Genomic DNA, 18,384 nt, shown 5'->3' on the forward strand with positions numbered 1-18,384 from the left:
CTGAAAGGGTAGGAGGACAGCATGGCTTCCAAACCTGTAGCTGAACGAGAGGGAAGTCCTCAAACAGCTGGATATATAGAATTCTGGGTTGACATTTTTTATTTAAAAATTTTTTTCTTTAAAGATATTCCCTTTAAAGATGTTCCTTTGTCTTCTGATATCTGTCATCTTTAATAAAAATTCAGTCATAATTTATATAATTGTTGCATATAGATGATATATCCTTTTCTCTGGCTGTTTTCAGCAATTTGACTATGATCTGCCTAGATTTAATTACCTTTATATTTATCTTGCTTGGAGTTTGCCGAACTTCTTGGATTCATAGCTTAGTAGGGTGGGTTTTTTTTTCCCCAAATTTGAGAAATTTTAAGCCATTATTTCTTCACATGTTTTTTCCACACTATTCTTTCTCTTCTGTCCTTTGAAATTCTAGTTACATATATGTTGAATTTCTAGCTGTACCCCACATGCCACTGGGTCTTTTTTCATTGTTTTCCTTCTCTGTCCTTGAGTTTGGATATTTGTTTTTAAGTTCACTGAGTCCTTCTTTTGAAATATTAAATTTCTCTTAAGCCCATATAGTAAATTTTTCATTTCAGTTATTGTACTTTTTATTTCTAGAATTTCCATTTGGTTCTTTTTTATAGTTTCCATTTCTTGTTTTGAGATTACTTAATCTACTTGTTCATTATCTCTCTCTTTTCATCTAAGTCTTTTAACATATATAGTGATGCGGTGCTTAATGATGAGGATACATTCTGAGAAATGTGTCCTTCGATGATTTTGTCATTGTGCAAACATCACAGAGTGTATTTCACAAACCTAGATAGTACAGCTTACTACACATCTAGGTTATATGTACTAATCTTATGGGATCACCATTATATATGCAGTCTGTCGTTGACCAAAATCTTATAATGTGGTACATGACTGTATTAAAAGTCCTTTGTTAATCCCAACATCTGGGTTATCTTGGAGTCTGTTGAATATGTGTGTGTGTGTGTGTGTATGTTTGAACATGGATCACATTTTTCCTTCTTTTCATGCTTCATGATTTTTTTTAATCATATGCAGGATATTGTGAAAGATTTGGTATAGGAGTCTGTATTGTGTTCTTTTTTATACTTATGTTGAATTTTGATCTGGAAGGCAGCCAAATTGCTGACAGATCAGTTTGCTTCTTTCAGGCTTGGTTTTATTTTTTTGTAAGAGCAAGTCTGTTTTCATTTTGTCCCTAGTCCTAGGTCATGGCCCTTACTCTTGAATGTGGTTCTTATGCCTACTGTGCAGTCTTTTTGGAGTCATGATTGAATGCCTGGGGTGCTCAGTGAAGTCTGTCCATTCTGGATAGGTTAGAATTCCAGTCTATCCTAGAATTGTATGTCCTCTGATATCTCAGTCCCACAGTAGCACTCTTTCCTATCTTGCTTAGTCTTATCCTATGCTTATATTGTCAAGCCCTCAGTCAAAGACTGGGGAATCACCATGTAGATTGTTGAAGCTCTCCCTCTTTGTAGCTTTCCTCTCTCTGGTGTCCTGCCTCACAAATTGCAGCAGCCCCAAGTAACAATCTTCCCTCTTCAGCTCAGCAAGACTGTTATGCTAGTCTTAAGTGCTGCTTTCCTAAGATATAGTCCAAAAGTACTCCCAGGAAGAAAGCCAGGGTTAAACATGGGCTTACTTCATGTATTTATCTCCTTTCAAGAACCCTATATAGTTCCGGTCTATGTGCTGTCCAAATGTATGAAAACAGTTAGCTCATATTTTGTTGTCCAGTATTATAGTCATTTACAGGGAAAGGACAAGTTTGGGACCAATTACTTCATAATAACCAAAAGTGGAATAAGTATATTTAATGTGAGAAATGCATTAATTTGTTTTATGCATTGCTTTTCTAGTCTAAATACTCTTAAGTCTTTCTTACTTCAACATAAATACATATTAATCTCAAATTACTTTAAAATTTGAAATCCTTAGTGACACTTCGATTATACTTGTACTGTAGCTCCAAACTCTATGCAGAATAGCCTGTATACTTTAGATATGGTTTGATATCTTTATGGTCTTCTCTCCTCAGCTTACAAAGAGCCTTGTTTTGTGTATTCCCGAGTTGGGGGCAACCGAACACCCTTGAAGCAGCCTGTGGATAACTGTGACAATACTTTGATGTTTGAAGCAAGGTTTGAGAGTGGTAATCTACAGAAGGTAGTCAAAGTGTAGGTTTTAATTATTTTTATTTGAGGGGCTAGACCTTCAACTATTTATTATTTTCTGTATTAAGTACATTAAAGTTTTAGTACCCATTACCTAACTGTCATTCCTTGAAGTATAGATGCTAATTAGAGATTTGGGGTGGGGGTATGAAAGGTTCAAATTCTGGGTTCAAATAATTTTTATAACTATGAGTTAAAGTTAAGCAAGTTTCTGTACTGTACATTTTAAGTATGCCAATATGAATTGTCCCTGTGTCTCACACACACATACACACACACACACACACACACACAGCTTCTCTAAATTTTTAATGGGACAATTCTTGGGATGAGTGTTCTATAAGATATGCTTGGGAACATGCATGCTATCCAAGGGCATTCTTTTAAAAAAATTTTATTATGAAAATGTTTAAGCATACACTTAAGTACAAAGAATAATACAGTTCTACATTAACTACCATATACCCATCACCTAGATTCAACAGCTATCAGGATTTTGCAACATTCATTTCACTTATTCCTAGGTCATTGTTTATAACTACACACTCACACTAAATGCATACTGCTGATATAAGAGAAAGTTACTTGGTAAAGAAAAAAGTCACAACTAACCAGGAAAGAGTGTTATATATATAAATACTATACCAGTAAAAGTTTGCCTTTATTTAAGTACCCTTGATGACTAAGTATGGAGGATGCAAATGTCAAATATATAGTCTATATCAAATATAGTCCTCAAAGAATTTAAAATTTTGTAGTCTATGTGGTCATATTAATTTATGTATGGTTTAAGCCTTTCTCAGTGATAATTATTTCAGATCCCTACAGTTAGAATCTAATAGAAAACAGACATATATGTCTGAAGTAAAAAAAGAAACATTGAACTTTAATTCAGTTTCAAGAACTCTGTAATCATTTCTTTTATAGGAAATATTATTGGGTTGAAATATAGAATTTTTTATCATATGCCCATTTTTATGTCTTCTCTTGAATTACAAAGGAATAAAAAGTCTTTAGAATTAGCATGGAAGCAGTTTCACAACCAACAAAAGAAAATTTTTAAACTTTTCTCTCTTGCAATTATTTGTTGTTGGATATTGCCTAAATAAACATTATTTCCTCCCCAAAAAGCTTTCTATTAATAGGTAAAAATAAAATAATTTTCGTTATTTAACTTAAACTTGAATATCGTTTTTATGTGCTTTTTTTCCCTCCTTTTTTGTGTATTAGGGCAGAATATGAATACCAGTTGACGGTGCGCCCTGACCTCTTCACAAATAAACACACCCAGTGGTACTATTTCCAAGTCACTAATACCCAAGCAGGAATAGTCTACAGATTCACCATTATCAATTTCACCAAGCCTGCTAGTCTTTACAATAGGGGTATGCGCCCACTGTTTTATTCTGAAAAAGAGGCCAAGTCTCATAATATTGGCTGGAAGAGAATAGGAGACCAAATCAAGTATTATAGGAACAATCAGGGGCAAGATGGGCGCCATTATTTCTCTCTGACATGGACATTTCAATTTCCACACAACAAAGATACCTGCTACTTTGCTCACTGCTATCCATACACATACACCAACCTGCAAGAATACCTTTCTAGCATTAATAATGACCCAGTACGCTCAAAGTTTTGTAAAATACGTGTCTTGTGCCACACGATTGCTAGGAATATGGTGTATGTTTTAACGATCACTACACCCTTGAAGAACGACTCAAGAAAGCGAAAGGCCGTAATTTTGACTGCAAGGGTACATCCAGGAGAAACCAACAGCTCTTGGATCATGAAAGGCTTCCTAGATTATATTTTAGGAGACTCAAGTGATGCGGAGTTGCTTCGGGACACTTTCATCTTCAAGGTGGTACCCATGCTGAATCCAGATGGTGTGATTGTGGGAAATTATCGGTGTTCCTTAGCTGGACGGGATTTAAACCGTAACTATACATCTGTCCTAAAGGAATCATTTCCTTCTGTTTGGCATACCCGGAACATGATCCGTAGGTAAAATAAGCCTCAAATTACCTTTCTGCTTATTTAGTAAACTTGGTAGTAAGAATTTTGTTCCCACACTCACTCATTTTACTCTACCTTTTCTTAATAGTTTAACTATTGCTACTTAATTTTTTCCCCATTCTTCCTGACTCTGTTTCTGTTCTTTTCTGGCATGCCACTGGATTCACTAGCCTTCTCTTAAATAATGAAATAGGCTCCAGAACATTTTAATGTCTTCGTGAAACTAATAGTTAAATTTGCATATTTCAAATTTGGTTTCTTGCTAAAGCTCATGGTAGCACTGATATTTACTTTGGGATTATTGAATCCCTTATATGTGAAAATTAATTACATCTCACAGAGCATTCTGGCACTATGTTGATCATACATTGCTCTATGATGAGTCTTGATTATTGGGTTATATAGTTATTTAAGCTTTCATGAATAGTACTCTTATTTGCTCCTAAAAAAAAAATCGAACAGCTCTAAATTTTCCGAAGAATCCAAAACAGTAAAATGCTCATAATATTTAAACATTTGTTGAATGGGTGAATTCTTTAATGGATTCAGGTGATAACAGTCAAGAATAGGCATGTGCTAGAGCAGAAAGATTTATTGGAGTCAGAGAACACCCATTCCAAGTCCACGTCCTCTTAACCTTTTTGGTTGAGAGTGTGGAGCTAGAGTTAAACATATGAGATTGGAACCCCTGCTAGATCATTTGTGAACTGTGTGACCTTGAGCAGTTTAAAAACAAATCTAATGATCTGTTGAAATGATCTATTGATATGCTTATTTCACCCACTAGACTCAAATCGTCCCTGGTCCAGGGTTCATACCTTACTCCTGACCTGGTATGCTGTCTTCTATATGGTACATGCCTAAGACATGTTTTGAACTAAAATGCACTATAATAGGAACTGATCCTATAAGATACTACATCAACAACAACAAATCTAAACCTCAGTTTTCTCATCTATAAAATAGGAAAAATAATACTTACCTTATAGACAGGAGGATTAAATGAGAATATATTACTAAAGTGCTCAGAATAAAATCTTCAACATTGGAAACTCTAATCATGTACCGCAATTATGTAATACGTTAACATTAGGGGAAACTGGGTGAGGAGTATGTGGAAACTCTCTCTACTATTTTTGAAAATTTTGTATAAATCTAAAATTATTCCAAAATAAAAAGTTTATTTTATTTTACAAAAAGGGAGTGATGGGATGCCTATTAGAGTATCCATAATGTCTACTTAATGCTTTTTGATATTAAGGCTCCAACACAAGATGGATCACAGGCCAGGGCCCCTTGGCTTCTCTCTATGGAAAATAAATGTCTCAGTTCTTCTCAGATTGCCTTGTGAGAAGGTTAAGGCAGGAATCTATTCAGTAAGTTTCAGAAAGACTTCCAAGTAAGAGAACTACCTTAATGCAATTAATCATAGGCAGGTAAGTAGAATAATAAGTCAGTCATATATGTGTAGAAAGATGAGCAGCTGTAAGTATACCTAAGATTGAGTATATTTAAAGAATGTGAGAATAAGAGAGAGTAGATTTTAGTATAGGAAACTTAGTATAAGATACTTAGAATATCTTATCTGTGGCTAAGAAAAAAATCCAAACTGTTTTAAAAGTGATTTAAATTAGTGTAAGCTGAGAGACCCTAATATCTTGTTTCATTTCAGAAGTAATAATATTTCTTTGGGAATTAATTGCTTAGAAGTAGAGGTTGCTTTTGACTCATAAGAAACCAAAAGATCATTAAAACTGGAAGTGTTGGTTTAGAAATATATAGCATATTTCATATTTAAGTACCTAGCTTGATATTCTTGTTTTATAATCTAGTTAGTTTTCTAAAAACTTGTAATGATCATTTAGTGGTTTTATGTCAATCTTAAGTTATCAGTTAGAATTTATTGGGTACCAAATGAGAAAAGGGCAATGAATTAATACATGTAATAGACTTCAGTTTGAAAGTTCACTATAGTTAAAGGAATATTGTTTCCAGTAGCTATTAGAAGCTACGCTTTGAATGTTTTGATTTCAGGTCTTAATATTTTTGTTATAAAAATAATACATTTAATATTACTACAAATACCATTGCTAACACTTTGGTATTTATCCTTCAAGATATAATAATTAGTATATATAATTTTGGTTAAGTAATATAATAATGCTATATAAAGTTTGGAAATATGAAAAAAAAAAAAAGGCAAAATGCCCATAATCCTACCACCTTAACACCACCACTATTTTACCTTTTGAAAGCCTCTTTATTAGTTATTTTCATCAGTAATTTGGGGAGCTTTTTTTTTATTGCTTTAATATTCATTAAATACCTAAATGACGTAGGCTAAGGATTGTGCTCTTAAGACATATATAACAATTTCTTTAAATTATTTGTTAGAAATTTTCCAGAAAAAAAATCAATTCAAACTTTGGTACCATTTTTCTCTATGATATTTATTCTCCATGTTAATCATGGATTAAATATTAATTGGCTTCAGTACCAAGTCATTAGGCACTCAATTTTTAACAAATATTTGGGGACTTGTGTGCATAGCACTGTTTAGATGATTTGAAGCATTCCCTATCCTTAGCAAGATTAAATATCAAAAATGTGAAAACTTTCCTAGGCAAGTGCCAGGAAGTGGTACCAATTTTAAGTGCTATGGGAGTTCACACACACACAAAAATCTATGGGCTTGATTAGCTAGAGAGGAAGTAAGACATGAGGTCAGTGTTGAGAGATGAGGGGTAGTATTTCCATTTACAAAGATGAAGAAAGAAGGTATTCCAGTTAGAAAGAATCTATGTGGGAGCTAATGAGCAAAGGTAGGAGTAAGCTGTTTTCTGTGTACAAAAGAAAACAAGAATAACAAAGCAGAGGGATCCTGTTGGAGAAAATCTTGGGAGTAAGGTAAATTTTGTCCTTAGAAGGTTAAAGCATTCATATTTTATGTATGAATATATATATGTGAATGCAAAGGTAAAATTTAGTAACCTGTTTTTTTTTTCTTCTTGGTAGATTGATGGAGAAACGAGAGGTTATTTTATATTGTGACCTTCATGGCCATAGTAGGAAAGAGAACATCTTCATGTATGGCTGTGATGGTAGGGAAAGATGTAAGGCAGTATACTTACAGCAACGAATCTTTCCACTTATGCTGAGCAAAAATTGTCCAGATAAAGTAAGCACCTTTTCCAAGTTTTAACTTTTCCGTTACTATGTTACCCATGTGAGACAGCAGAATGGATAACCTTATTCAGTAAACTGCTTTTTTATTAGTTATTTTGACTGGTTTATACAAATGACCATAACAAAGCAACTATATGGAATGTTTAGTGACCAATCATTTGAAATATGAGGGAAAAAAATGCCCATTATCCTAACACCATACTTAAGGATAAAAGACTGATCGTTTTCCTCCTGAAGTCAGAAACAAGGCAAGGATATCCACCCTTATCCCTTCAGTTCATCCTTATGCTGGAGGTTCTAATGAGTGCAATAAAGTAAGAAAGAGAAACAAAAGGTGGACAGATTGGAAAGGAAGAAGTAATGAAGACAACATGATTGTCTTCATAGAAAGTCCAAAGCAATCTAACCAGAAAACTCTTAGAACCAATAAGTGAGTTTAGCAATATCGTAAGATACAAGGTCAACCCACAAAAACCAATTGCATTTCTATATACTCACAATGAACAATTGGAAACCAAAATTAAAAACAATACCATTTACCGTAGCTCCAAAATAAATGAAATACTTGTGACTGCAGAGGGATAGTGCAAGGGACTTTTAGAGATGATGACTGCCGTAGTGACTACACAAATCTGTACATGTGTTAAAATTCATAGAATGGAACACCAAAAAATCAGTTTTATTGTATGCCAACTAAAAAAATAAAATTAGAAAAACTCTTTGTAGCTACTGATGTTATAACAATCTTTTAGGACAGCTTTTAAATAATCTTTCATGTCAAAATAAAGTACTTTATTCTGAAAATCTACAACACTAATCTTTATTCCTAGAGAGGTTTAAGTCCATTCCTATAACTTTTTTAAAGTATAAAATTTTATCCCAACAATATCGAGAATTAATCAACTGGTTTTGAATGCATATGTTATACAAAGATAAGAAGTAAAATTTATTACCAGAATTTAAATATATAGTTCTTAGAAATGTAAATATGTCATCCTTAAAATGAATTATTTCTATTGGTTAGGAAATAAAAGCAGCTCCTAAAGCTTTAGAGTAAATTACTGGTTTTGCACAACTTTTTCATTTTCAACCCTACTTCCTAAGAAAGATATCGTTATCCAAAAAACAATGGGTCTTCTTTTTATTTGCTTCTTTCCAGTTTTCATTCTCAGCTTGCAAGTTTAAAGTTCAGAAGAGCAAAGAGGGAACGGGAAGAGTGGTAATGTGGAAAATGGGAATCAGGAACAGCTTTACCATGGAGGTCACTTTTTGTGGCTCTACTTTGGGTAAGACCAAGCGTTTTCATTCATGGCTTTCAGAGCATTAAACCAAAGAGACATATTTAATGTAAGATTAATAGCATAGGCAATTTGATAGTCAGCACTTCCCCTCCCCCCCCCACCACTTGGATGCATACTGATATCTAACCAATTCTATAAATAGAATGAATAAACAAACTCCCACTCCAACTATATGTATCTCTATCTCATCATTTTCCTTTGTTTAGAAAAAGAAGTTTTAGCATATAAATAGAATACCTAATTGGTTGTTTCATGAACTAATCTTTGTTTGTTTTTGTTGTTTTAGAAAGGGTTCCTACTGATGATTTTAATGATTTCAAGAAAAAGCAATGCTCATTCCTAAAATATCAGGATAGATATGTTTTTAGTGGGTGTGCTATTTGCAAGCCAAAATAGACTGGGTGGCTTTTTTTGGTCACTTTATGTTTTAATGGAAGCACTTGGTTCCTTGAACTAAAAATGAAAATGTGCTCTGTAGTTCCATTTAAGAAATCTTTTAGGGGCCGGCCCCATGGCTGCGTGATTAACTTTGTGCGCTCAGCTTTGGCAGCCCAGGGTTTCCCTGGTTCGGATCCTGGGGGCGGACATGGCACTGCTCATCAGGCCATGCTAAGGCAGCATCCCACTAGCACAACCAGAAGGACCTGCAACTGAAATATACAACTATGTACTGGGGTGGGGTGCTTTGGGGAGAAGAAGAAAAGGAAAAAAAACAACAACAAAAAAGAAGATTGGCAACAGATGTTAGCTCAGGTGCCAATCTTTTTAAAAAAGAAATCTTTTAGTCACATCTAGCGTCTCCTTAGAATACTCCATATTAAGTTAATTGTCACATTGTTAGAAAATGTATCAACTCAAAAGAAAGTGCTGGAAATCCACACATGTAATTTCTGGCTAGTTTTTAAAGCACTTTGAAACAAATATAACATTATTATATTATATTATATAACATTATAAATGATGATGAAAACATTAGAATCTTTACCCAAGTTTTCCTCCAAGTGATTATTAGGATATTTATAACTGGTAACCAAGTATTCCATAACTTTTTAATTGAGTCTTCTTCTGCCTTACAACACAGATTAATCTTTATTAAGTCACCTTTGGTCCAGTTGATCGAAAAGGAACGGGGGAAAGCAGTAAGCTGTGAAATGACCTACCCCAGAGAAGAAAATCCTAAGCACAGGATACGGAATCATATCAGATGTTTCGTTTATACTCTTTATTTTGCAGCTTAGACCTGCTTGCTAAGGACAAATGATTAACTCAATCTCAAGGGTGGGTAAACTTATTGATGTTTTAGGTAATAAACGAGGCACTCATTTCAACACAAAAGACTTGGAGTCAATGGGATATCATTTTTGTGATTCTCTCTTGGACTATTGTGATCCAGACCAAACCAAGGTAAGCAAGTCTATTTGGTAATGCATCAGACTCCAGTGTATCAGATAACATAACCTGCCTATGGGCCTACAGCAGTTTCTTTCTTTTACTATCCTACCAGTATCTGGGGTTTTTGGTACTTGATGTCCCAATAGCTATTGCTCTAGGTGTCTATAGATATTCAATTAGTTTAATTAGGAAATAAAGTTATTTTGTAATTAACTCATTTCTCATTTTCCCATAGTATTATCAGTGCCTGAAAGAATTAGAAGAAATGGAAAAACGTATAAACTTGGAAAAAGTCCTTGAAGATTCAGATGCTTCTCTGAAAGAAATTACATTGGAGCTAGAGTCTAGGTAAGTCAAGACAGTGAAAGTAATGTAATTTGCTGTTCTGTTTTACTATGCTCTTTATAATAATACTAGGATATAATCATTACTCTCAACTAAAAATCCTGACTATAAGTAGAGAAAAATTTTTCCCATGCACATTGCTTTGACCAGACCTCATCAAGACTTAATTTATTCATTTATTCAGGTAATATTAATTGGGCACCTACTATGTACTATTTGTGAAAGGCATACTCAAATCATTTTTAATGTTGTCTTTACCTGCAGATAACTGACACATTTATAGAGATACCACATAAATACTCTAGGTTAGTGAATTATAAATGCAAAATTCAATGCTAAGGGAACATTGTTGGAAGAAGGAAGGTACTAATTTTAGTACAGTTCCTATAGGAAAGGCAGAACAAATATTTGATTCTTCCCCTTTACTTATAAATTTTCAGACTTTGAGTTAGTGTCCCTGCAACCTCCAGTGGTGACTAATAAGTTTGTTCACAGATGGAGAGTATCATTTTGAACTCGTGGATTTGTTTCTATTTGCTGTGTTCCGAACAATTTCAGTCATTCTTCTTATACTCTAAGATGCCTCGAACTACCAAACGTCTACACCTCCTTTGTAAACATTCTTCTTCTTATAATTAGAACGATTTCTAACATTCCAATAAGATAAGAAAGTAAAAGTAACTGTTGGAACTTTAAAATGCTACCAAAACATTCCGTAAAGTCAAATAATTGATTATCATTTTTTTGTAGCAGCCGAGGCTCTGACAGTTCAGAATCCAGTGACTCTCAGACTTATCTTCTCAAGTTAACTTCTCAGGTATTGTTGAAAATTTCTGCCTGTGTTGGATTTGCTAAATAGGTACTCTTCTTACTGCGACTAAGAATCAGGAAAAAAAACAGTTTGCAGTTGTATAATTATTGTATAGCAATAATTTTATTTTCTGATTGTGTTTCATATCTTTGAATCATAGAATTTTCTAACCTTAGGGGTTTTTAAGACCTTTACTTTATAGATGAGAAGAGTTAGGATCCAGAGAGATTAAGATACCTCTCAAAAGCCACGCCACTGATTAATGAGAGTTGGTAGCATAACATACATCACTCGGCTGCTAGTCCGCTATTCATTTATTTAACAACAATAAATTGAGCTGCAACTAAGTGCTGGGGATGGAGCAATGAACAAAATGAGACTAAAATCCTTCCCTTTTGTAGCTTATATTCTAGTTAGTGGAGCTAAAAATAAAAATATAAGTAAAATATATGATGTGTTAGATGATGATAAGTGCCTGAAGGAGAAAATTAGAGCCGTGGGAGGAATAAGGAGTTTAGGTGATGCTATATACTGAATGTTTGTGCCCCCACCAAGTACATTTACTGAAACCCTAACCTCCAATGTGTTGGTGGTAGGTAGTGACTAAGAAAAACTATGATGGTTCTCTCTTGGTACTGAGAGTGGGGTGCTGCTGTGACAAATGCCTTAAAATGTGGGAGTGGCTTTAGAACTGGGTACTGAGAGGTTAGAAGTGTATGTTAGAAAATGCTGATATTGCCATGAAGAAACTTTTAAAGGTGATTCTGGTAAGAGTTCAGAAAGAAAAGAAGAGAGCTGGAGAATGAGTTTCCATCTTCTTAGAGAATGCATAAATAATCATGTACAGAACGTTGGTAGAACTATGAATGTTAAGGGTGATTCTGATGAGGTCTCAGACAGAAGCGAGGAACATGTTATTGGACGATGGAGAAAATGTAGTCCTTGCTTTAAAGTAGTAAAGAACTTGGCTGAATTATGTTTGTGTTCTAGTGTTTTGTGGAAGGTAGAACTTGTGAGCAATAAAATTATATATTTAGCTGAAGACATTTCTAAGCAAAGTGTTGAAGGGGTGGCTTAGTTCCTCCTGACTCCTTATAGTAAAATGCAAGAAGAGATAAATGAATTGATGAAGGAATTATTAAACAAAAAGGAACCAAAACATAAATATTTGGAAAATTCTCAGCCTATCCTTATTATAAAAAATGAGAATGCGTTTTCAGAACAGAACAGTACGGGTGTAGAGGACTAACCATTAGATAAGGAGATTAGTGTGGATGTGAACCACAGAAATAATCAGTCACCCCAACAGGAAAACTGCCAGTTTACACTGAAGAAAATGGAGACAGGACAGAAGGAAGGCAGGCTGTCAGACTTCTTGAATTTTACAGGATGGTAGTGTAGAACTATTTGGCTATGAAAGTGTGCTATTCTTCAAGACAAGGAAAAAAGGCCCTGAAGGTGACTAAGAGATCATCAGGGCCACTTTCACCTCGTATTTAACAGGGTAGGTGGCAGGCACCTGGAGCTGTGAGCTACAGTGTGGGCAGGGCCCCTACAGAGAGTTGGACATGAGCAGCAAGCACCCCTCCAAGCTACAGGGGTGATGCTGCCACCCCACTGGGTCCAGAAGGCAGAGCATTGAGCCAGAGAGGATTATTCTTGAGCCTTAAGAGCTCACTGAATTTGCCTTGCTAGGTTTTAGGCTTGCTTGAGACCCATCATTCCATCCTTCTTTCCTATTTCTCCCTTTTGGAGTGGGAATGTCTATCCTATGCCTGTCCCATCATTGTATTTTGGAAGCATATAACTTATTTGCTTTCTATGTTCACAGCTAGAGAGGAACTTTACCTCGGACTGAATCATACTTTCAGTCTCACTCATATCTGATTCAGATGATATTGAGATGAGACTTTGGACTTTAGAATTGATGCTGGAATGAGTTAAGACTTTTGGGGTTGTTGGGATGGAATGAATGTATTTTGCATGTGAGAAGGACATGAATTTGGACGGACCAGGAGTGGAATGCTGTAGTCTGAGTATTTCTGTCCTCCCAAAGTTTATATGTTGAAATTATAATGCCCAATACGATAGTACTAGAAGGTGAGGCCTTTAGGAGATGATTAGGTCATAAGGGCACAGCCCTCTGAATGGGATTAGTTCCTAATAAAAGAGGCTTCAGAGAGATCCCTAGCCTCTTCTGCCATTTGAGGCTACAACAAGAAGGCTGCAACCTAAAAGAGAGCTCTCACCTGACCATACCAGCACCCTGATCTCAACCTGCCAGCCTCTAGAACTATAAGAAATAAATTTCTGTTATTTATAAGCCACTTAGTCTGTTGTATTTTGATATAGTAGCAGAATGGACTAAGATAGATGTTGCGTTAGTTTTCTATTGCTGAGTAACAGATTACCCCCAAATCTTAGCAGCCTGAAACAACAAACATTTATTATCACACAGTTTCTGTGGGTCAGGAATCCATGAGTGGCTTAGCTGTGTGCTTCTATCTAAGTTTTTCCAAAAGACTGCAATGCAGGTGTTGGTTGGGCTGTGGTCTCACGTGAAGGCTTGACTGAGAAAGGATCCATTTTCAAGTTCACTCACATGGTTGTTGACAAGAGTCAGATCCTCACAGGCTGTTGGGCTGAGGACCTCAGTTCCTTGCTGGTTGTTGGCTGAAGATCTCCCTTAGTTCCTTGCCATGTGGACTTCTCCATAGGGCAACTCACGACATGCAACTGGTTTCCATCAGAGTGAGCAAGCAAGAGAGGGCACACAAGATAGAAGCTACAGTCTCGTTGTAGCCTAATCTCAGAAGCAGAATCCCATCATGTTTGCCATATTCTGTTCATTAAAAGTGAGTCACTAGGCTGAGCCCACACTCAAGGGGAGAATATTACAGAAGGGTATGAATACTAGGAGATGGGGATGATTAAAGGCCATCTAAGAGATTGTCTACCAAAGACGTAAAAAGCCATAACTTTGATTTACCTTTGCCTTAAGGCTATGTTGAAGCCAACTTACAAATTCTGGAATTTTTGGCTGTTTTCCCTCTCAATTCAATTCTTTTGTCCAAAGATTTTTTTGAACTGATTTCTTTCTTGTAGCACCTTATCAAATGAAGCTAGCAACAACCAACTCATACTCCAAACATTCTACCTCAAAATCTGTTTTTCCAATGTCCCAAATCTATTAGGTACATTTTCTGTCTTTCATGCTATCACAGAAGACAGTTTTACTAAATGTATCACCTCTTCATAACTTGCGTCAGTATTTTTCTAGCTTCTCATAATAGTTTCCACACCACCTGTTGTTATCCAGTCACAAAGCCAGTGATTGTCACATAGTTTAGGTTTTTATTAGGACAGCATCCTACTTCTATGTATCAATTTCTATATTATTTATATTTTACTCCATTAAAACAAAATCCTCAGAATCTCTATGGCTTACAATAGTAAATATCTATTTTTTGTTCATGGATCTGTAGAACATCTGTGGCTCCTTACTAGGCTAATCAGGGATCAGTTGAACTTATCTCCAGACTGTGAGTTGAGTTCAGGTCTATTCTACCTTTCTTCCTTTTCTGCAGACCAACCACCAGCTAGGGCATGTTCTGCTCATGGTAAATCACAAGAATTCAAGAAGGCAAGCCAAACTATGAAAGCATATTTGAAGCCCTTGTTTACCATTCTGCTAGCTAAATCAAGTCATGTGTCCAAATCCAACATCAATGGGATGGGGCTTTTGATTACTGATGCAATATAATTACTAATTGTAGGTCTATTCATATTTTCTATTTCTTCATGATATAGTCTTGGTAGGTTTTGTATTTCTAGGAATTTGTCCATTTCATCTAGGTTATCCAATTTGTTGGCATATAATTAGTCATAGTACTCAATTATAACCCTTTATATTTATGTAGAATAGGTAGTAATACCCCCACTTTCATTTCTGATGTTAGTAATTGGAATCTTCTCTCTTTTTTTCTTTGTCCATTTAGCTAAAGGTATGTCAATTTTGTTGATCTTTTTGAAGAATCCACTTTTGGTTTCATTGATTTTTCTCTATTTTTCTATTTTCTTTTTCATTTATCTCTGCTCTAATCTTTATTACTTTTTTCCTTCTGCTAGCTTTGGGTTTAGTTTGTTCTTCTTTTTCTAATTCCTTAAGTTGTAATGTTAGGTTGTTGACTTGAGATTTTTCTTGTTTTTTAATGTAAGCATTTATAGCTTGAAATTTCCCTTTCAGCACCACTTGTGCTGTGTCTCATAAGTTTTGCTATTTTGTGTTTTTATTTTCATTCAACTCTAAGTATTTTATAATTTCCTTCATGATTTCTTCTTTGATCCATTGGTTGTTTAAAAGTGTATTGAATAATTTCCACAATTCTTTGAATATTCCAGTTTTCCTTTTGTTGTTGATTTCTAACTTCATCCCATTGTGATCAGAGAAGATACTTTGTATGATACCTATCTTTCAAAACCCATTAAGACTTAATTCATGGCCTACTGTATGGTCTCTCTTGGAAGATGTACTATGTGAGAAAATGTGTATTCTTTTGTTGTTGGGTAGAGTATTCTGTCTATGTCTGTTAGATCTAGTCGGTTTATTGGTTGTTTAAGTCCTCTATGTCCTTACATATCTTCTGTCTGGTTCTATCCATTATTGTGAGTAGGGTATTGAAGTCTCCAACTATTATTGTAGAGCTATGCATTTCTCCCTTCAATTTTCTCAGCTTTTGCTTCATATATTTTAATGGCTTGCCATGAAGTATGTAAATATTTATAATGGTTATAATTTCTTGCTATATTGAATATATAATGTCCTTCTTTGTCTCTTGTAACATTTTAAAATTTAAAGTCTATTTTGTCTGCTATTAATATAGTCACCCCTGCTCTCTTTTGGTTATTATTTGCATGGAATATCTTTTTCCATTCTTTCTCTTTCAACCTGTTTGTGTCTTTAGATCTCATTGAGTCTTTTATAGACAGCATACAATTAGATCATGTGTTTTAATCTATTCTTCTAATCTCTGTCTTTTGATTGGAGAGTTTAATCCATTTACAATGAAAATAATTACTGATAAAAAGGGTCTTACTTCTGTCATTGTGTTATTTGTTTTCCATATGCCTTATAGTATTTTTGTCCTTCATTTCCTGCGTTACTATCTTCCTTTGTCTTTAGTTGAATTTTTGTGGTGAAACGTTTTAATTCCTTTCTCATCTCCTTTTGTGTATATTCTATAGATATTTTCTTAAAGTCACCATAGGGATTACATTTAACACCCTATAGTTATAACACTCTAATTTGAATTTATACTAGCTTAACTTCAATAACATACAAAAACGCTGTTCCTTTACAGCTGCATTCCCACCCCTTTCTGTTATATCTGTCACAAAATTACATCATTATACATTGTATGCCCCAAGACATAGACTAATAATTCTTTTAAATGTATTAGTCTCATAAATTATGTAGAAAACAAGATTTGGAGTAACAAACCAAAGTTATAGTAGTACTAGCTTTCCACTGATAATTGCTTTTTTTTCTTTAAATGTGGTAGTTTCTTAAACCACGTAGAAAACAAAAAGTGTAGTTTGAAACCATTGTTTCATTAATACTAGCTTTTATGATTACCCATCTATTTACCTTTATTGAGATCTTTATCTCCCATGGCTTTGAGTCACTGTCTAGTGTCCTTTCATTTCACCTTGCAGGACTCCCTTGAGCATTTATTGCAGGGCATGTCTAGTGGTCATGAACTCCTTCACCCTTTGTTTATCTGGGAATGTCTTAATTTCTCCCTAACTTTTGAAAGGACAGTTCTGCCAGTTTTTTTTCTTTAAGCACTTTGACTATATTGGCTCACTGTCTTCTGGCCTCCAAAGTTTCTGATGAGAAATCTGCTAATAATCATATTGAGAATCCCTTGCATGTAACAATTTGCTTCTCTCTTGCTGCTTTCAAGATTCTCTCTTAGTCTTTGACTTTGAAAGTTTGATTATAATGTGTCTCAGTGTGGGTTTTATTTATTTCATCTTACTTGGAGTTTATTGAGCCTCTTAGATGTTTACATTCATGTCTTTCATCAAATTTGGAAAGTTTTCAGTCGTTATTTCTTCATTCATTGGCATTTCTGGGTTTCTGGCTTCTCCAGATCTAAGGCTGGGATATATGAGGCAAAAAGAAAACTGCTCATTGTCATGCTGCTCCTCTACTCCTGAGCTGCCTCACCAGGATGTCTTCTTTTTTCCAACTTTTAGAGCCTCTTCTGTTTATTTTGTATATAATACCAAGAGTTTTTAGTTATACTTCATGTGAGGGATAGGAAAAACACTTCATCTTCCTAGAAATGAAAGTTTCAAGTTAGTTTTATGTCTGTATATATACTGTCTTTGAAGTGCTGATTAAATATTGATTTTAAATATGATTCTTTTATCTAGATAGAAACCAAGAAAAAACATCTCAAAACAAAGAAGGAAAGAAATTCTACCATAGTAAGCCATCAAAATACCAGAAAAGAGCAAGAGGTAAATATTCATTGATCTGGTTGTTAACAGCTTTTGAAAAAATTATTGCATGAGAATGGCAAGTTATTTCCTCCTTCACTTCTTACACCCTAATTTTTTAACCAGGAAAAGTTAACAATTAAAATTTTTCTCATATTATTTATAGTTTATAAAAACATGAAAAACCCTGGGAAGATGAGAGGAGGGTCTTATTAAGGTCCTGTAATTAAATTTCACTTATACTTCCCTTACTCAGAAAAGTATTTGAGGCATCTTACAAAGATGTACCTAGGATAGTGTCAACAAAAATAATCCATCATTAATCTATAAATGAAAATTGGGGTGAGTTTATTCTGAGCCAAATGTGAGGCCTATATAGCCTGGGCCCTTCCCTCCCTAAGGAAGGAAAGGCACCAAAGAAGTGGGGTGTACAGAGTAGTTATAAACCCTCAAAGAGCATGTTTCACATATGATTGAAATGTCCCTTTTACAATAGTTACGAGACTGCTCTGTCAGCACAGTGATTGACGGACACAGCAGGGTAGCAGATCTGTTGTCTGGAGCTGGGTGGTCACAGGTGAGTGCAGCAATCATTTCTAGCCTAGGGAAA

The 18,384-nt window shown here is 34.8% G+C and overlaps 1 protein-coding gene across 21 annotated transcripts in view; it reads left to right on the top strand.

Annotated features, from left to right (window-relative positions):
* The window catches only part of AGBL3 (AGBL carboxypeptidase 3), a 96,330-nt gene that overhangs the window by 29,083 nt on the left and 48,863 nt on the right, over window positions 1-18,384 (top strand). For 4 of the 21 annotated variants that reach the window (XR_011438247.1, XM_070265834.1, XM_023639718.2 and 1 more), the window contains exons 6-14: window positions 2,078-2,216; window positions 3,444-4,220; window positions 7,248-7,410; window positions 8,578-8,704; window positions 10,023-10,123; window positions 10,347-10,459; window positions 11,207-11,273; window positions 17,709-17,795; window positions 18,271-18,351. Coding sequence is in view for 5 of the 21 variants with exons in the window: in XM_070265834.1 (XP_070121935.1) it covers window positions 2,078-2,216; window positions 3,444-4,220; window positions 7,248-7,410; window positions 8,578-8,704; window positions 10,023-10,123; window positions 10,347-10,459; window positions 11,207-11,273; window positions 17,709-17,795; window positions 18,271-18,351 (1,655 nt within the window). In the remaining 16 variants the exon portion in view is untranslated. Of the gene's footprint in view, window positions 1-2,077; window positions 2,217-3,443; window positions 4,221-7,247; window positions 7,411-8,577; window positions 8,705-10,022; window positions 10,124-10,346; window positions 10,460-11,206; window positions 11,274-17,708; window positions 17,796-18,270; window positions 18,352-18,384 lie in introns of those variants that run through there. The other 17 variants (XR_011438259.1, XR_011438256.1, XR_011438253.1 and 14 more) reach the window with 10 other exon arrangements.

This window comes from Equus caballus, chromosome 4 (assembly GCF_041296265.1).
Source record: "Equus caballus isolate H_3958 breed thoroughbred chromosome 4, TB-T2T, whole genome shotgun sequence".
In the NCBI taxonomy this organism is placed as follows: Eukaryota; Metazoa; Chordata; class Mammalia; order Perissodactyla; family Equidae; genus Equus; species Equus caballus.